General features: G+C 47.8%; 1 protein-coding gene across 2 annotated transcripts; it reads right to left on the bottom strand.

The window, feature by feature from the left end:
* Window positions 1-7,367: 7,367 nt before the first annotated feature.
* Window positions 7,368-20,400, bottom strand: LOC123370496 (interferon-induced very large GTPase 1-like). 2 transcript variants are annotated; one of them, XM_045017117.1, is made up of 5 exons: window positions 20,130-20,400; window positions 17,853-18,341; window positions 17,243-17,308; window positions 13,395-13,604; window positions 7,368-12,411 (listed from the first exon to the last, which is right to left on the bottom strand). In XM_045017117.1, the coding sequence occupies exons 1-5, from the start codon at window positions 20,398-20,400 to the stop codon at window positions 7,691-7,693; spliced, it is 5,757 nt and encodes a 1,918-aa protein (XP_044873052.1). In that variant the 3' UTR covers window positions 7,368-7,690. The 2 variants fall into 2 exon arrangements, with proteins under 2 accessions (XP_044873052.1, XP_044873053.1); XM_045017118.1 differs by having other exon boundaries at window positions 13,395-13,568.

Here is a 20,400-nt window from a genome sequence, read left to right as displayed (position 1 = left end):
GGAGGTTTTGGGGTGGACCCCAGTTCTCCAATGGGTGGGTGAGGGGAAGCGGTGTTCGTTTGATTCTCTGCTGCCTTTTGTGCCTCTGAGAACTTTCCCTTTAACCCTGTGTTACCTTGTTTCGGCCCCTAATTCAGGAGAGATCTTAAGCACCCGCTTTACTCTAAGCACGTGCTTAAATCCAATTGATTACAATCAAGTTTTTAATCAGCTTGGCCGTAATTCTCAATAGATTCCACTGAAATTGGTTCAGATGGGGCTCCAGTGATCTCCTGCACAGGAGCCTGAACGTTGTGGTTTTAAAAACAAAACCACACAACATGGGTGCCATGTTTTTATTTTGGTTTGGTTTGGTTTGGTTTTTCGACGTCTGTAGAATTTAATTTTCTGGTTTGTTTTGACCAATTCCCAGCTCCTTTTTAAATGGTGTCTGTTACTGGAGAAGAAGGACATTTAAAAAATTGCTTTCATTTGAAAAAATAATAATTTTGCCCCTAAAAATTGACACGTGGAAAAAAATCGTCTCCTTTTTTACCCCCCCCCCCAAAATTGGCTAAGATGCCCCCCTGCAAAAAGTCTAAATATATTTAATTTCAAATATCTGTAATTTAACAAAAACTTTTAAAAATAGACACATTTTGTCTGAGACTGTTTTTGTTGTGTTTTTTTTGGAAGAGGGAGAGAATTATAATTATATATGGAAATTTTAAATTTCCTCCTCAATCAGCAAAAGTTGGTCTTAAAACAAACAAACTTTTTTGTAAAAGAGGAAACAAAGTACTAAAAAGGCACACTTTTTGTACTGAGAGCAAATTGCCTTAATTATAATAATTTTCCTCCCAAAATAAAAACAAAAAAAAATTTTAAAAAGAGAAGTAAATTTCTGTATAAGGCAAAAAGGAAAATACAAATTTTAAACCCCCCGGAAAAGAATCAAATCTGAATTTTAAACCAACTTTTCCCTTGTGAACAACACACATTTGAAACCATTTGCTTGGAGACTCCTTTTGGGGGGGGGGGGGGGGAAAACAGCCCAGAAAACAGTACCAGTCTTTCAAGAGAGAAAAATGTTGGGGTGTTTTCAACTGAGGTATTGAATTGTGATCGTAGAAAAAATGTCCTCCTTCGTGGGTTGGGATAAAAGATAGTTATACCTCCCAGAAATAGTTATCACTGTGCTACTGATCCAAGATGTATGAATATTTTTTATTGTCCTCTGGTGCAGAATATGTAAGTGTATTGCAGAAATCCTGACGGTACTCAGATCTCTCTCATAAAGCAGTCTTCTCTTTTAGAAACGCCAACACTTAAATTTTTCCTGTGTTTGTCTCGGTACGTGGAACGGTTTTAAAAGAAGATTCTGCGCCCCCCCCCCCCACTCCAACCACAAAACCAAAATCCCAGCCCCCTCCAATCTAACCCATTAGACTCCCCTTCCAGAGATGGGGATAGAACCCAGGAGTCCTGACTCCCAGCCCCTCGCCATCCCCTGCTCTAACCATTAGTCCTTGCTCCCCTCCTGGAACCTTGTTAATATTTAAGTGACCCTTGTTCTTCCCCCAGCTGTAATTTGGTGGCTCTGCTGTGTGGAATAAAAACCAATAAATCTGAGGGTTTCCTGCCCCTTTACATTCAGCTCTGTTATTTGTAAGTAGCTAAAGTTTGAGCTCCTTGCAGCGCTGATCTCTGGGCTCTATCCTGCCTTTGCCACAGACTAAGCTTAGACCCAGACTGGAGAATGCCCTGACTCAGTTTCCCCAGCCCTTTAGCTACCTACTTCCTGGTGGAGTAAAGTTTTTAAAGTAGCTCGCTTGATTGATCGTCGCCTGTACAGCATCTTGCACGGTGGTCCTGGCGCACAGCCGGGCTTCTCGGTGCTGTAGTGATAGAAATAATGGAAAGGCAGCATGCGGTAGACTCACTTCTGCCCCCTTGTGTGCTGCTGGTGGTGGCGGTACGTGAAAAGCAGTTTCCACCTATCTAATGAGACACAGATTGTTTTATGATGATGATTTTAAAATGTTGCTGCCCAGGAGAACTGAGCCTGGATTTGGGCCTCTGAATCTTGGGCGTCTCTTTCAAAACTCCTGCCGTCAATGATAAAACTGGTTTTATCTAATGGGAAGTGGAGACCAAGTCCTGCCCCCCGATAGCCCTTTATTGAGCCTTTGCACCCACTCACCAGCTGGCCCTGGGATTCCACCCAACCATCCACCTCGAGAGAGAGGGCTGGTTTGATACCCCCGTGCATCTGTGTGATCTGTGATACGCTTATAAATTCGGCAAAGCCCCGGTGCTTGTTTTATAAACAAGCATCTCGGCTTCCTGTTCGCTCTGTCTCTCTCTCTCTCTTCTGTTTTTCGTTTTGAAATACAGCCCAGCCCACACGATAGCAACGATATTTGCTCTCCGGATCCCAGCCGAGATTTCTCATTGCAAGGCAGGTCTTATAAAGGTGGCATTAAGTTTCTTAGGGTCTTGTCTAAACACGAAAAATATTGTTTTATATTCCATCCCTGTTGGAAAATTTTAGAAGGAAGCTAAATTAGTCTGTTTTTCATTTTTCAGGAGGGCTGGGGGGTTAACTTTCTGCTGAAAATTCATTTTTTTTGGGCAAAAGTTCTATTTTTTTTTTTAAAGCTGAAAACGGAATAGTTTTGATTTAGAAATGCTTCCGCAGTGCCTGCTGGGAGGTGTAGTTCAGGGCCCTCATCTTCCTCTTCTCTCTTATAGGCTGACCAGGAAGCCCAGCCTATATTTCCTATGATGCACCATGGTCGTTCCTCTGGAGTTGCTGCAGTGTATCATGGGAATTGTAGTTTGATTACTTCAGGCTCTCCATTCTCCTGGCAGTCTGCACTCCCTGGTTGAATTATATTTCCCATGATGGAACACCTCTGCAAGATGGGAGAACATGGTGCATCGTGGGAGATGTAGACCACTCATGTAACATGGCTTCCGGAAGCAAATGAGAGCATGAGATGCCTGAGCTATACCTCCCATGATGCACACAGTCTCCAGTCTGGGAGAGGGAAGCAGTGCATCATGGGAGGCCCTGGCCCTGGTGCATCATGGGAAAGGTAGTCCGATTTGAGCAGCGTGATCCATAGACGAGAATAGGGACATGAGGTAATGGACCTATGCCTCCCATGAGGCAGTGCTGGGCTCTCTCCAAATAGCAATATATATATATATAATTTTTTTGGACAACCACTTGAAAATTTCTGGGGAAAACTGATCCTTTTTTCTAAAAACCCAATTTTCTACCAAAAAAACCCCCAGTGCAGATGACACGTTTTCACCTGATGTAGTTAATATAGGAGTGTCCCCAACATGGATGAAGTTGTACTGGCATAAAGATGCTTCTCCCAGTGTAGCTATTCTCGTACAGGAAGGGCATTAAGCTACACCAATACAAGACACATTTATACCAGTGTAACTGGCTCCATATTGGATTGTCCTGCTGGAACTATATCAGGGAAGAAATTGCCCCCTGACTGCCAAGGTAATACCAGGACAAAATTTGTAGCTGGACAAACAGCCCCTCTTAACCGGAACCCTCATCATTCTTTGATCGTCGCTTGTCTCAGAGCGGCTACTAGAAATATTTCTGCAGAGGGGATGAGAGGCGAAGGACATGGCGGCCTCAGCGTAGTTAGCTCTCCTTAGCTAAGTTTATCTGATCTAGTGGGGAAGGGGAATTTTCCCTTTAAAAAGTCTTCTTGCCTCCGAGCGCAGAGGTGGGTCCACTGCTCAAGTTGCTATCGAGTGCGTTGGGCTTTTATTTCCAGCCGATCGTTAGTGAAATTCGGGGACAAAGTTTGTATAAGAAGAAAATGTTGGTTAGACTTTTGTGTGCGGGCGGGGGCGGCGTAGGGAAATGCGTTGTATTTAAGATGTTTTGTTTTTTATTAATTAACTAAAAATCTCACCGAGAAAAAACTCGACCCCACTCAGACCAGATCATTTTGTTGTTGTTACGTACTCGGTCAGAGTCTGAACCCGGGGGCTCCTGAAAGCACGGAGACAAAGGTCCTGCAGCTACGTTGGAAGCGTTTTGGTTTAGTTCTGTGGGCGACCTTTGTACCAGTATAATAATACCTGGCGCTTTCCAGCAGCGGCTCCCAACTCGCTTTGTGGAGGAGGTCGGTGGTGGTATCCCCATTTGGCAGAAGGGTAAACTGAGGCTGGCGTGTCACATCAGGCCACTGGCGGAGCTGGGAATAGAATCCAAGTCTGGCAATAGACTGCTACAACCACTAGTCCCCCTGCCATACCTATATATACACACGTGTAGCAATCCCTACCTGCTTAAAAATCATGAGTTTTTATTTAAAAAAAAAAAAAGTGAAGGGCCGGGGGGGTGGGAATCTTCATGTGCCTTGGGGGTGGGGGGGGTCATTGTTTTGCCCCAAGGTTGAGAGCCAGCCCCACACGTTGTTAAAGCTCAGGTTCTTGTGCGTTAATCCCATGGACTCCTGGAGCTGGGCTGTGTGCAGGCCTCATGATTTAAACCTGCCCTGGGCTGTTTCCCTTTCTACAGTTCACAGTGTGCTCGAGTGGCGTTCGAGGGAGCTTAAAATTAAGCAGAGACCTGATGGTTTGTGGGGTCCCTGCCTGAAAGCAGCGGTGGCCTTGACTTCCTCTACTAGAACCTTTTTATCCTGTGTTTGTAATGGGGTAGGTCTACGCAGCCCCCCTCAAACACCCTTTGTTGTGCCAGATGCTGCATGGACCCCCCCCTGACTAAGATCTAGGCCCCCATCATGCCAACTGGCCCACAGACCCCTCCACCCCAACCGAGATCCTGGCTTCTGTTGTGCCAGGTCTTGCACAGAGACAGCACTGGGAGTCCAGAAAACAGGCCACTCTCTGTTTTACAGTGGGGGAAACTGACGCCCAGCAATTTGGAAGGATTTGCCCAACATCACAGGCAGTGAGGTATGGAACCCAGGAGCCCTCCCCTCTTCTGACCCACCAGACCCCACCCTGTCCCAGTGCCAGGGATAGGACCCAGAAGTCCTGGCACCCAGCCCCCCTCTTCTGACCCACCAGACACCACCCCGTCCCAGAGCCAGGGATAGAATCCAGAAGTCCTGGTGCCCAGCCCCCTGCCTTAACAAGGCCCATCCCTCCCCTCTCGGATATCTCTTCCATTCAGCCCTGACTTCATGGCCCTCTCCTTTGCTTCCCAAAAGTCCAGTGTTAAGGCTCCCACAGCTTTGGGGGGACGCTTCCCGCCAAGCCCTGATGGGACCATTGTTAGCAGCTAGTGTGACCTGTATGGCACAGGCCGGAGACCCTCACTCCTGAGTCATTGCTGGTGGCTGGGGTAGGACATCTCTGCCCCCTTTTCTCTCATTACTCTCTTGCTGTCCATGGGTCTCTCTAGCCCCTTCCCCTGGAGCTGGAACGTGGATTTGCTTGGGTCCCCGCTGCCCCCGCCCAGTGGCTGGAATTATGTGTCTGTCTTGTCTCTTTCTCCACTGAACATTCTGCTCTCCTGGGGCGAGGATGCCTGTGGAAGGGCTAGTAGAGGAATACGAACCCGAACAACTTCCGCTGACTCTGTGGGAGCGACGGGAGTAGAGGTCACGGGGAACTAGTAATTAGTGCCCTGGCAAGATCTTTATTTGCAAAGCCAGGACCTCTTTGAATGCAAAGGGCATCAGACAGCGCAGGGGGGGCCTGGTGGGTGCTGCCCAGGAAGAAGGTGGAGCAGTGATTCTGAAGGCCAGATCCACCTCCCCCCGTGCCAGGGGCACTGTGTGTCCCCCATTCACCCCCACCATTCTATTTCTTTCTCTCTGGAAGATCAGTCATTCAGGTGTCAACAGTTTCAAGGTATGTGAGGCAGGAGCAGAACCCTGGTTTCAGGGGGAATAAACACCAAAAACCAAACACCAATGATGCAATCTCAACCTGATGAAAAACTGTTTTTTTGTGGGAGGCTGTATCTTGGGATCCCCTTGGTCAAATGATCCCAAAGTTGGACCATGAATCCTACCCATTCCCCCATGAGGCACCACACATTTCAGAGCAACCTGAGTAAACGTGAGGATTTTAGAGCAATTTGAAGAGTGGCCCTTCAAACAGAAAGCTGTTCTCCAACTTAACCATACCAGACCTGGCACTGCACTATACTACTTGAGGGACTGAGCAGCGCTGAGATGGGGGTGTTTTTAGGCTGGAAGGGGTTAATTTCTTCCATCAACTCGTTCTTTGATCTACAATTTCAGAGCTGGTTGAAATTAATGTCTTTGCTGGCCAGAAGCCAGGGGTTCTCTGTGTGTCTCCCATTTCTCCCTTCCGGATTTTCCAATTTGATCCAAGATTAGTAGGGTTCTGCCAACCGATGTCTAGAACGTTCCCTGAAATGTAGGAATTGAATGGATGGGGTGTTCAAAAGATACTGTGTTACCTCCCAACAAACAGATGTGACAGTGAGTGTCGAACCAACAATGTTACCTCCTACTGGAGACAGAGGCCCTGGTTTTCCACACACCCAGAGATGAATAAGCCAGGAAACCTTATTCACTCACCCCATTCTAGCTTGGTCCCTTCACCTCCAGCCAATGACCCATTCAGTGCAATTCACCAGAGAGCCACCAGCTATCAGGAAAAGCAAATTGGATGCTGCAGCCCAGATCCACCAACCCAATGGCTCACTGCCATTTGCCGATTTCCCTGTCCCTGTGTGTGGCTGGAGGATATGGATTCCAGCAGGAGGTGACTTATGGACCACCAGGGGTCAATGTGGGAGGGTCTCCAGATTTCTCCCAGAAGGCACCTGGGAAATGTTATAAACCACCCACCACCATCAGGGAAATGACCCTGCCATATTTCTACCTCTCGGTGGGAAGAAGCCCATGGTACAGCTATACTATAAGCATGGCTGGTAGTGTTCCCTGTAGCAAAGGTTGCCTGATATGTTCCATTATGATGCCCTGTTTTCAGCTGGGGACTGGAATGTGTCGTGAAGAAGAAGCTGGGAGGGGGGAGACTGGGACGGTGCAGGGACATATTAGAAGAGATGGGTCAGAACGGGTCAAGCTGGAAGATGGGTGGACAGATGGATCTATGACATGACCAATAGAGCACGCTTCCCTCAGAATCAGAGACAGAACCCCGAATTCCTGAGTTTCACCTGTCCTATGCTGTCAGCAAATAGCTATGAAACCCACTGGCAAAGTATGTCCCTCACTCACCTGTGGTGGCCGGTCCCCATGGAGGATGACAACCCATTACTGCTATCAGTTACTTGGTTAGATTAACCAGTAGAGATGTGTGCGGGGCATCTAAAGGTTCAAGGCCTGCTGGGGAGTTAGGGAGGTGTCAATATGATGTCACACGATGGAACTGTTTTGTTTTTCAATTTATTTTTTTTAAGCCTAGGCCAGGGTTCTCAAACTGGGGGTTGGGACCCTTCACGGGGTCGCAAGGTCATTACATAGGGGGTCACAAGCTGTCAACCTCCACCCCAAACCCCGCTTGCCTCCGGCATTTATAATGGTGTTAAATATATTAAACAGTATGTTTAACTTATTGGGGGGGGTCGCACTCAGAGGCTTGCGATGTGAAAGGGGTCGCCCTTTGGAAATCAAGGACCCTAGTTTATAGATTCATAGATTCTAGGACTGGAAGGAACTTCGAGAATTAAAGACCGTATCATAATGCAGACAGGCAGCCTCTATTCCATGTTAAAGGCCTCTCGAATGCTCTGCAGAGCCTGCTCCTTGGTTATTTTCTTCCACTCAGGGGGGAGATTGGCAGGCTGCACATTGTACTCTCTGGCAAACTGGTGATTGAACTTTGTGAATATGAACTTCCAATAATCGGAGGCGCTGATGCTGGGGTCCGGTTGGATGCACCAGGTGGGGTAGAATTGGCGATAATCTTTGTAGGGATGCCATTTAAATGCCGTGTTCAGGTTTTTAAATGATTTACTAGAAGCTACATCAGAGGAGCACAAAGAATACACAAGCCTGTCAGTTGTCTCATAACTGTAGCCCCCCAGCCCTTTAGGCCGATGCACTGATGCAAAATGCTGCTTGTGGTCGCTGCCTCCTGCTTCACAGGGGACTTTACAGAACGGACACTGCTTCCCACAGCCGAACACGTGCTTGAAGATCTCATCCTGGGGCTTGAACTGGAGCTGTGTGAAGACCATCTCCCCACCCAGCTCTTCCCATCCCAAGAGGATGCTTTCTTCCACCTGGGGGAGGAAGGTCTGGATGTCGGCTGAGAACTGCCTGACACTGGCTGTGTTTTTGAAGAGGATCACCTCCAAATTGTCCTTGGAGATGACCAGCTCTTTGCACATCACTTGGCAAAATTGCTCCAAGAACTCAGAGATGGTGAGGGTGTCTTGGCACTCAGAGCTCTCCAGAGCGTCCCGGATTTTCTTCATTATCGTGGCTAGAACCATTCTCTCCAGTTCTCCCAAGCCCCCAGTCTCTCTGTAGTGGCTGATCAGACATGTCTGGATCCAGGCCTTTACAAACCCTTCATAGTTGCTGACGTATTTCATGTAGTTATTGAAGTCCATCTCCTCCAGCAGTTTCTTCTGCACAGTGAACTGGAAGAAGCTCCGGCTGCCATACTCGATGGACTCTCCACTGCTGAGAAAGTCGTCCACGATCTCAATCCCGAGTCTTTTCTTCATATATTCCCATAAAGCAGGTATCAAACACTGGTGGCTGAAATCAAAAGCTCTCTTCTGGCAGGCATCCTTCTCATAGTAAAGGTCTCTGAAGGTGGAGAAATACTGAGGTCTCAGCTCCTCCAGGCGACACTGAGGGTCGTTCTTCTTGAGAAAGTCTTCGTGCATCTTCTGGAAGGTGCTGGCCGCTTCCCCCAGGATGTGAAGCTTTAAATCGACTTCAAAGGAAGCACTGATGCGAATCTTCCCAGTGACGTTCTCCTGGAGCCTCTGGTTGATCATCCACAGCAATTCCCTGCAGTAGGTCTGGTCGTAATCCCCTTGGGAGTGGACCTTCTGCCCAACATACTTCCTACACTCCTCCATCAGGGACTTTGTGAACTCTTCCAATTCACGCGTACATTGCTGCGTTATAAACTCCACAGCTGCTTTGTGCCAAGCCAAGTCCAGATACTCCTTCTTCATGCAGAACGGTTTGCTTTGATAGGTCAACAAGTTCTGGGCTTTATGGAGCATCTGCTTGACCAAACTCCCTCTGTTCTCCAGGTCCTTGCACAGCTGGTAGTGGATGTCTTTATGAATTTGGCGTAGGGGTAAGCTCTCCAGTGGCAGCTCTGATAAGGTTTCCTTCCACATCTTGGCAAACTCCCTTTTCAGTTCATAGGGCTTTAGCGCCTTGTCCCTTTCCCTGCAGTCCCGCAAGAGCCCATCCACCTTCCCTTCAATGGTTTTCATGTACCCGGTCTGCAGATGGTCTATCTTGCTCCGACCTTTCTGGATACGAATGGCCTCTTCAGACTTGCAGAGCAGATGGCTCTCCAGTTCATGTCGGAGAAATGTCACGCTTCGGTGAAAGTCTTCTCTGTATTTCTCTACCAGGTGTAGATTTCCAGCTCCACTCTCAAAGTAGCTCTGAAGACTCTGCAGCATCTTCTGCTCCCCACTGTGCAGAATCTGGTGAATTTCCAGCCTTAGTTTCTCAAAGGTGCCTGGACCCAGATCATCTGGGGATTGGTTCTGGATGGTGGTTTCTGTTTTGGACATCCAGAGATGTATCTCCTTGCGGAAATCCCACTCCCACTCCGCGTACATCACAGACAGCTGAGTATAGGCTTCAGCAACCAGGCTGTTTCTGAAACTGAAGATGAAGTTCTCGTGTTTCACGGCGTTCCAGAGGCTCCTCACCCATTTGATGAACTGGGGAACGTTCTTGGAGGCTCTGCGAGGGGATCGGTGTCTCATAAATTCCAACAGATATTTCTTCAGCTCACACACGCTCTCGCTGTATCCCATATTCACTGGCGCCATGGGAGGGACTCCATGCCACAGCCCAGGGATGTACCAACTGTGCTTCTCCGGATCATAGTCCATGATGTCAGAAAATTTCATCACCCTGCTTTGTTTTTCCAACCTCGCTGCAGCTTTGGTCATTTCATCCAGCTGCTCCAGGAGGTGTTTCCTGTCCCTCATGTTTTGTTCATGCGCAGACACATCACTGACATTCTGATGCACAAACTGGCAGTTGGGTTTGTGCCCGATTTCCTCCATTCTCAGAAATGCATGGACCACAATTTGCAGAACATCCTTCATTTCGGTGGCGTTCTCCATGGCCATGTTAACGATGGTTATGTCACTCAGTCCAATCACCAGTGTGGCCAGCTCATTGTCGTGTTCATAACTGTCCTCCAGCTTGGCCAGTTCAGGGGCTTTCAGTCCTTCTGTGTCTATCACCAGGATGAAATCACAGCCCAGTTCCTGCTGAAAGTTCTCTGCCACTTTAATGAGGGACATGAAGGCTCCTCGCGTACATCGGCCACTGCTCACTGCAAACTGCAGGCCGAACATGGTGTTGAGGAGGGTGGATTTCCCAGTGCTCTGCACTCCCAGCACTGTTATAACCACCATTCTGGACCTTCCCCCCAGCTTGGCATGGAGCTCTGTCAGAACATCTGTCACCCATTGCAATGGGATGTTGGCTGCATCTCCATCAATCAGCTCCATGGGAAACCCTTCCAGCATCAGGTCAGCTGCTATGCCTGGGAGACAAACAAATTGTCTTTGGATGTTCCCCAAGTTCCTTTCTTTCACCATCGAGCATTCAGCCTCGTAAAATTGCCCCAACTCGCGCAGGAAATGCTCCACCCCTAAGGAGCTGGCAGAGATTAGTTCATCTAGTTCTGCCAGCTGTTGTGTGTCATCCCCTAGAGTGCGACATTTCTCTTTATACTCAGCCCGGAGGCTAGAGAGGTTCCCCCTGGCGATGTGATCCAGGTGGAACTTCATCCATTTCAGGAAGTGATGTTTCTCGGCTGGACACAGTTGTCCTATCCCACTAATAAATTTAACCATCCCGCTGGTGAGGTCACACTGGTTCTGCTGCCTGCGTAGCTCCAACCACCTTTCTCTCAGCTGGGATCTATAGTCTTCCGGAGAGACGTCCCGTTGGCCTTTCATCCGGCACAGCTCTTTCTCCACTTTAGCCAAGTTCTTCCACAGATCCCCTTGGAGCCTCAGCATTTCCCTCTTGTACTTTGCCATGTCCTGTATTTCAGAGGTGATTTCTTGAACGTGCTCCAAGGCGGTCCAACATTCTCCATCATCTTCATCCACCTGGATCCCTAGCTCCCGCGCCGTCACAGCCATGTGTTGGATGCTTGTGCTCTTGGGAGAGGAGCTCATGATGCCCTGTAGGGTGGATCGCAGCTTTTTCACCAGCTCTGCACTGTTGTTGCTCTGCTCTTTCACCAGAAGTTGTGATTTTTTCATATCCAGCAGTGGGGCTAATATATTGAGGAATCCCAGCGTTTTCTTGGCTTTCCCAGCCTGACTGTTAAGGATGAAGTAGTATTTAGTGGCTGATCCCTGCAGAGATGATAACAGTGCATATTCTTTCTCACTGATGCTCTCAGTAACTATGAACACTGCTGAGGAGACCTCTGTTAAAAAGCTGAACTGCGGCCAGTGCGACTCAATGTCTCCCCGCAGGTTTGTAACTGCGATGGGCTCTGGGAAAAGATCCAAATTCTCCCTCCCAGCAGGAAAATACCAGGAAATCTCGACCAGCCCATCTGCGATTTCCCGAGGGACATTCCCAGAATCCATGTCGCGGTGAATAAAGAAATCGTGGTGCTGCTGGGAGGGGCTGAGAACCTCATTGAGGAGTTTGGACTTGGAGAAGCTGCAGCTCCCCAGCCGCACAAAGGAAATGGTTGGCATTGACGTGAGCACCAGGCTCTCCGCTCTGAACCCTCTGCTGTCTGCCAGGGAGTGCGGCCTCCACTTCCTCACAATGTCCCTCATGGCCCACAGCATTAGGGTGCACTTGGGGGTGTCGAGGGCGGGTAGCAGCAGAGGGAGGGCAAACTGGCACATGGACATTTTGGACAGGATCTCCTGCTGCAGGAAACTGTCTGAGCAAAGCAGCACGGCACAGAGAACATCAAGGGGATGTAGAGAGGCCCTAGACTTGTCTTCCCTTAGAGAAAACACATCCCCACTCACCCTACCCTCCTCATCCTCACTTGTGTCCTCATCAGATGTCCCCTGTCCAAGGCTTGTGCTTCTGGCTGTCCCGTTCAGAGCCATGAGCTTTCTCAGGAAGTGCCAAGGCAAATCTCCCAAGACGTAAGGAGTCCAGTCCTTCAGGCTTTCCGGGCTGATTTCCAGGAGATCCCTCAGCCTCAGTTTCCCATTTCTGAACTTCCTGAGTCTCAGCTTGGACAAGACGGTCTTCACGGCTCCTCTTCTCCCTGCAGATGTAATAGAAGGTGTCACCACCCGGGATGGCATCACAGCTCAGGGCCAGCTGCACCTTGGCCTCCTTTCAGTCTCACTTTTCCCAAGATTTAGGCCTCAGGCCTTCACCTCCCTGGGGTGGAATCTCCCCACGCTCCCACTCACAGACCAAGGAAATATCTACAGACCCCAGCTGTGATTTCTCTGGGCCTGAGCCGTGCAAGACGCAGCTCTAGGTGCTGAGACCAGTGTGTGAATACAGAGATGAACACCAGCCTTTTCCCAACGCCGGATCGTTTAATATCAACGGAGGGGACCAAAGTCTAAGGGCTGGACAGGAAACAGGAAGCAGGACTGACTCAGCTATGGGCGTGGAATACACTGAGCAGCCACTGTGGTGCTCTTGCTACCGGGCTTAAATAGGGACCTGTGAGCCCTTTGTCCAATCAGGGAACACAAGTCATTAGGGTGGGTTTATTGGGCCCAGCTGAGCTCACTGGGTTGCTAGGTGACCGTGCCCAGAGCCAGCTGGGTTCCTGAGACTGGAGAGTTGCCTGTGTTTCCATTGGCCCAGAAACAATTAATTTCCCCCCGGAATTTTCTTTCATGGAGGATTTTGCAATTTGGGGGATTTGTTCCAAATCGGGGGGGGAATCCCAAATTTAGAAATCTCAGAATCCTCCACAAAATGTACTTTCCATTCCCCGCCCAGCTCTCTAAATAGTATTTATAACACAATCCTGGCATCTTCCACATGCTTGACAGATGGACAATACACCCAAGGGTAGGCTGTAGCTTGGGTGCAGGTGTAAAGAGATGGAGACACTGGATGGAACAGTCACAGGAATGTGGAGAGCCCTAACTGACTCCCTCATTGGTCAACTCATCAAGTGGCCAAGGTTGGAATGGGTCATGGAGACCCAGCTCCTGTTTCACCACCAGGGCAGAGGGACCTGGGTTGGGAGAGGGGCAATGGGGGATGTTGTTTGGACTCTACCTGCATGAACTTTGTTGGGAGAGGTCTCTGGAACCTCAGTTCCACTCCTGTCCACAGACACAGAATCTTCTGGTGTCTCGGCTCTGCTCTTCTCCACCGACGCACCAGCTCCTGGTGTCTCAGCTCCATTCCTCTCCACTGATGAGGCAATTCCTGGTGACTCGGCTCTGCTCTCTGGCATGGAGACATCCAAGTCTGGGATCACTCCATCTAAGGATCCAGAAGAGAAGCCTGCTCAGATACCTTAGACCTTCCCACTAGCCCGTATCCCACAGTCCCATGTTAGGTGGGGTGAGGGTACTGGACTGACAGAGCATGAAGCAAGGCAGAGCCATGGAATGAGGGTTGTGTCTGCAGCCCAGACACCACGGTGATGGGAGCCCTGAACTGAAGCATTGGCATGGGAGCCAGCAAACAGAGCTGAAAACATGGGAATTTGTGTGGAAATTTGTAAGCTGAATTTCGGGGAGAGGGTGGGGTGTTCTGTCATTGTTTTGGTGTTTGTTTAGTTGGGTTTTTTCCTTTTGTTTTTGTTTTCCTTGACAGCAGCTTAGGCAGGAGGGCTATGACAGATACAGAGGCAGCACTGGTAGTGACCCAAGAAGTGGAAGAAATGGTGAAGATGACGGGATGTGGAAGTTGTGAGAGGTATGTTATCCTGGAGCGGGTACCCGAAGAGAGCTTCATTTGGATGAAGTGCTGCCTAACAGAGCTGATGGAAGAGACGATCTGAGGTTTGGAGATGCAGATGGATGCTATGGTGGAGTTTCAAAGGGGATTCGAGCAGATGATGGAGGGAAGGCAAGAGGAGGCTGAAAGGAAAAGTCAAGACTGGCAGGTGGAAGCTCAACTGGAGGGTAGGCTGCTGGATGAGGAAAGTGGCCACTGGAACCATGTGACTACAAGAGCTAGGTGGAGGAAAAGACCAGCTAGTGAAGGAGAAATAGAGCTCAGGACCAGGTTTCCTGAGTTGGAATATGAGAAGGGGCACAGCAGGCAGTAACAGAAGGTGGTAGAACAAGGATGAAGAGAAGAACTTGCTAGTCCTACATGAAGAGGGAAAGAGTCAACGGAGATTAGCCAGAATTCGGAGCCCCAGGAGGATAGAGGATGACTCTCCAAAGATTGCAAGAGCGAAGAAGAGACAAGAGGACTTGCAGCTAGAAAGAACAGGAAGAAGGCCAGAGCATCACACCAACATAAGGAAGAGGCAAGTCTACTAAGAAGAACAGACAGTCCTATCAGCTGAGCTGATCCTGAGAGCAGAGGGGTGTGCCCTATGCCAAGAGCTAAAATACAGGATGTGGACCTGAGACTGAAGAGTATCCTAATGGGAGCAGGAAAGAATCCACTGACTCTCCTTCACGTGGGAACAAATGATACGGCTAGATTCTCACTGGAATGCATCAAGGGTGACTATGCCAGGCTGGGGAAGACGTGTAAAGTAATGGAGGCTCAGGTGATCATCAGTGGGATTCTACCTGTCCCTAAAGAAGGAGACCAAAGGCGGGACAAGATTATGATGAGCAACAGATGGTTCAAGCAGTGGGATGTTTGGGGTGTTTGCCCACTGGGAGGCATTCACGGACAGAGGACTGTTCTCATGGGATGGACTCGACCTGAGTAGGGAGGGAAACAGACTTCTGGGATGGAGGTTGGCACATCTGATTAAAAGACCTCTGAACTAGGAACTCGGGGGAGTTGCTAAGGTAATCTCCATGTCTGATTCTAATATTGACCAGGAGGAAAATCAAGAAAGGGGAATACAGCAATGGACGAGGGAACAGCAGTGGGTAGGAGAATGGACATTAAGAGGAAAGCCAGTGCCAGTAACAATGATGCTAACAGGTAGGTGATACTGGCAGTAGAATGACTGTACCTATATCAGGTGAGGAATCTGTGCGAAGCCAAGGAATAACAACTAAAATGTGTGTACACCAATGCAAGGAGTCTGGGTAACAAAATGGAGGAACTTGAACTACTGGTAAAGGAAGTGAAAGCAGATATTATACGGATCACAGAAACATGGTAGACTAGTAGTCATGACTGGATTACGGGTACTAAAGGGTATGTGCTATCTCACAGATTTCTTCACCAAACCATCGCCGAACCTGCAAGAGATGATGCCATTTTAGATATGGCACTGGTGAATAGTCAGGCAACTCACATGACAGCTGGTTCGATCTTGGTTCGAGTTTAAACTAAATAAGCAAAAATAGGTCTGCAACTAGGGTCCTTGATTTCCAAAGGGCAAACGTTAAGAAATAAAGGGAATTAGTTAGGGAAGTGGGCTGAACCAAAGAACTCAAGGATCTGAATGTGAGGGAGGCTTGGAATTACTATCTGGAGCCTGCTTCCCAAGAAAAGGGGGAAAAATTGTAGGGAAGGATTGGAGACCTAGCTAGGGGAGAAAGCATCTGACACAGGTGATTAAGAGAAAGCAGAAAGCCTACAAGGAATGGAAGAGGGGATGGATCAGCAAGGGAACAGCTTAATCAGACTAAATTGGGATGGGTTTGGATAATCACCATCCAAAAATATTAAAGGAACTGGCACATGAAATTGCAAGCACAACTGCAAGGATTTTCAATGAATCTGTAAACTCAGGAGTCGTACCCTATGACTGGGGAATTGCTAAGGTAGTACCTAAGGGAAAAACACGTGAGCTAGGAAACTGTCAGTTAAACAAAACTTGTATGCAGGGTCTGGAACAAATTTTGAAAGAAAGCTGTTAAGGACAGAGACGTAAATGGTAATTGGGTTAAAATATACCATGGTTTTACAAAAGGTAGCACGTGCCAGACCAACCCGATCTCTTTATTTCAGATAACTGATTATCTAGACAAAGGAAATGCACTAGATCTAATCTACCTGGAATTCAGTAAGGCATTTGATACAGTTTCACGTGGGAAATTATTAGTTAAATTAGAGAAGATGGGGATTGATTTGAGAATTTAAAGTCGGATGAGGAACTGGTTAAAGGGGAGACTACAATGGGTGGTACTGAAAGGCGAATTGTTGGGCTGGAGGGAGGTTACTAGTGAAGTTCCTCAAGGATCGGTCTTGGGACCAATCTTATTAAACATTTTTATTAATGACCTTGGCAAAAGAGTGCTAATAAAATTTGGGCCTGACACAAAGTTGGGAGGTATTGCCACTCCGGGGGAGTACCAGAATATCATATAAGAAGATATGGATGATGTTGAAAACTGGAAGCAAGGATTTTTTTCCCAGGGTCAGATTGGCAGAGACCCTGTTTTGTTTTGTTTTTGCCTTTCTCTGCAGCATGGAGCACAGATCACTTGCTGGTTTAAACTAGTGCAAATGGTGGATTTTCTGTAACGTGAAGTCTTTAAATCATGATTTGAGGATGTCAGTAACTCAGGCAGAAGTTAAGGGTCTATTACAGGAGTGGGTGGGTGAGTTTCTGTGGCCTGCAATTTGCAGGAGATGAGACCTGATGATCTGATGATCCCTTCTGGCCTTAAAGTCTATGAGACATGTACAGCTAATTTCATTCCATTCATCACGGATCAAACCTCTAACCCTGTGTGGAACTGAACCAAACCGGGCCCAAATCTTTCCCAGATAATCCCTCCAATCTTGCTTCCCAAATCTGTTCTCCTGAAATCCCATCCACCAAACTGCAGTAAGACTAGGACCCAGGAGACCAGACTCTCAGTGTCCCCCTCCCCAACACTACAGACTCCCTTGCCTTAGGTGGGAATAGAACCCTGGAATCCTGATTCCCAGTCCCCGACTGCTGTATCCTACTAGCCCATAGTTTTCCCCTTCCATCCTTGAAGAGCTTCCAAGAGGTCTCAGTGGGATCTGAGGATAGACCCTACCTTCAATAGTCCCTTTTCCTGCAGCGGTTTTTCCTTCTTCTCCATGGCTGGGGATATTTCCAGACCCTACAAAGCAAAACAAGTGAAAGTTTCTTAGCCTCACCTAGGAGCCTAAGAACTGGGCCATAGACTTTGTCTAGCCTAGGGCTTCAAGGGGCAGCCTTAGATTCTTGCTTCATCTCAGGAACCCCTTTGAGAACTGCAGGCTCCCTGGAGTTCTAGCTTAGCCCCTGCTGGAATGATAGAGGAGGAGCCAAGCTCGTAGCTGGAGCCACTGAAATTGATCTCAAGGTTTTAAGCAATGTGAAGTGGCTTCTGGTTGAGTTGACCTGGTTCAATGGAGCTAATTAGCGGAAGCACCTTTTTCCATCTCAGGATGTTCACAGGCAATCGTTTCCCTTTGGGTTCACGCAACCTTCTGCTCTTGCAAGGGTCCAAACACACAGGAACTAGACCTTTCCTGCATCTGAAATCTAGCACGGCTTTCCCTCTGCCCCTCTCCATCCAGCCCCGAGGAGAACCCCCCAGAGATTCTGTGCCCAGTGCAGGACAACCATAAACACTTCTTAAGCATTGCCCTACAGGGCAAGTCTAGAGACCTGTCCTGTACCTTCGAAATCTGCTCTCTTGGAGGACACAGCAGCTGCATCCTTCTCTGAGGATCTGGCACCTCCTGGACTCTCTGGATCATTCTTTGAGGGTAAAGCAGTTCCTGGATTTTCAGGTTCATCCTTTATTGGGGTTGTTGCAGAATTTGGTGTCACCACTCCCTTCCCTGAGGACAACATGGTTTCTGGCTTCTCAGGTTCTTCCAGCTTCTCTGGATCATTCTTCTCTGAAGACGTGGCATCTTCTGAGTTCTGTGGATCAATCTCCCCTGACGATGGGCTACCATCTGGATTTCCTAGATCATTCTCCTCATGAGGTGGAGTGTTTTCTGGATTTTCTAGATCATTCTTCTCTAGGGATGTGGCACCTCCTGGGTTCTCTAGCTCATTTGTGCCCAAGGTTACAGCAGCTTCTGGGTTTTCTGCTTCGTTCTTCTCGGAGAATGCGCCACCTTCCAGACTCTCTGCATCATTTGTCTGAGTTACGCACCCTGCAAAGGGACAACAAATAGACACCTCATCAGTGCTTTACAGATTTCTTTGCAATTCCGGGAACTTCTTTGGACAAGAGAGATGTGTCTCCATGGCCCGCTAAAGCCCTTGGCCACTCCCCAGAGGCTGCCGGCTGCTGCCCTGCATGTTAGTTAGATCAGCAGTGAAGAAAAAGGTTAAAATAGTGAGAGAAATCCTGTGGTCTACAGCAAAAGGGCATTACACTGGAGGCTGACAAGTTTTTTAGGGCAAGGGTCAGAACGGGGATTTGGGGCTAAATCCTCAGGTTTCCAGTATGGCTGTCAATTAATCGCAGTTAACTCATGCGATTAACTCAAACAATTAATTGTGATTAGTTGCACTTATAACAATAGGATACCAACTGAAATGTATTAAATATTTTTGGATGTTTTTCTATGTTTTCAATATTGATTTCAGTTACAACATAGAATACGAAGTGCACAGTGCTCACTTTTATATTATTATTTTTTATTACAAATATATGCACTTTAAAAATGATAAATAAAAGAAAGTATTTTTCAATTCACCTCATACAAGTAGAAGTGCAAACTCTTTATTGTGAAAGTGTAACTTACAAATGGAGATTTTTTTTTTTTGGTTACATAACTGCACTCAAAAACAAAACAGTGTCAAACTTTAGAGCCTACAAGTCCACTCGGTTCTACTTCTTATTCTGACAATCACTACCTCTGGATTGGTAGTTGAAGCATGAAAGGACATATGAATCTTTAGCACATCTAGCACGTAAATATCTTGCAATGCCAGCTACAATAGTGCCATGTGAATACCTGTTCTCACTTTCAGGTGACATTGTAAACAAGAAGCAGGCAGCATTATCGCCTGCAAATTGTAACCAACCTTGTTTATCAGAGTAATTGGCTGAACAAGAAGTAGGACTGAGTGGACTCATAGGCTTTAAAGTTTTACATTGTTTTATTTTTGAATGCAGGTTTTTTTGTACATAATTCTACATTTGTAAGTTCAACTTTCATGGTAAAGAGATTGCACTACAGTACTTGTATTTTTCAATTCACCTCATACAATTTTTTTTGTTTTTTACAGTGCAAATATTTGTAATAAAAATAAATATAAAGTGAGCACTGTAGACGTTATATTCTTTGTTGTAAAGGAAAGTAGTTTATTTGACAATGTAGTAAATGTCCAAATATATTTAAAATAAATGGTATTCTATTGTTAACAGCACGATTAATCGCATGATTAATTGCGACTAAGTTTTTTAATCGCGATTAATTTTTTAAATTGCTCGACAGCCCTAATTTCAAGGAATGTTACAGACATGCTGAGGTTGATCTGTTAGGAAAGCCCCAGGCGGCTAAGCGGAAAAAAAAAATAAAAAAGATAAAGCCGATCGGCTGCAGTTCGGCAGCACCTCAATCGCGCCGCTTCTTTCTTCTGTGGCAATTCGGCGGCGGGTTCTTCGCTCCCTCTCTTCCTTTTTGGCGGCACTTCGGCAGCAGCAGCTCAAAGAGGAAGAGAGGGACTTAGGGACCCGCCACCGAATTGCTGCCGAAGACCCTGACGTGCCACCCCTTTCCATCGGCCGCCCCAAGCACCTGCTTCCTTCGCTGGTGCCTGGAGCCAGCCCTGCCCAGGAGACCTGACTCCTAGCCCCTGCCCCCTGCTCTAACCATTGGCCCAACCTGTCACCAATATGCAGCTACGTCGCTATATCTCCTGGCTACATTTTACATCTCTTCTATGGAATCCTGCCAAGAAGTGAAATGACTCAGAAAGCCCCAACTCACGGCGTCCTGGGGGCTGTAAATCCGGCGGGAAGTCTGGGAAGAGGCTCTGCAGACACTCCAGGAACTGCTCACAGCCGCGCTCCCCCTTCCTCTGGATCTTTATCAGCAGCCTTCGGATCCTCTCCCTGGGCTCCGCGAGCTTCTCCAAGGCCTCGTACTCCTCCTCGGTGACTATCCCCAGCGAGGCCACTTCGTCCAAGACGGGGTCGGGGGTTGTGAGAAGGAGGGCAATGAGTCGCTCCCGGCCCTGGCGGATCGTCTCAAAGGCCAT

The sequence above is a fragment of the Mauremys mutica genome, chromosome 4 (genome assembly GCF_020497125.1).
Source record: "Mauremys mutica isolate MM-2020 ecotype Southern chromosome 4, ASM2049712v1, whole genome shotgun sequence".
Lineage (NCBI taxonomy): Eukaryota > Metazoa > Chordata > Testudines > Geoemydidae > Mauremys > Mauremys mutica.
The sequence above is the reverse complement of the archived record's forward strand: the minus strand, read 5'-3'. Positions and strand labels throughout refer to the sequence as shown.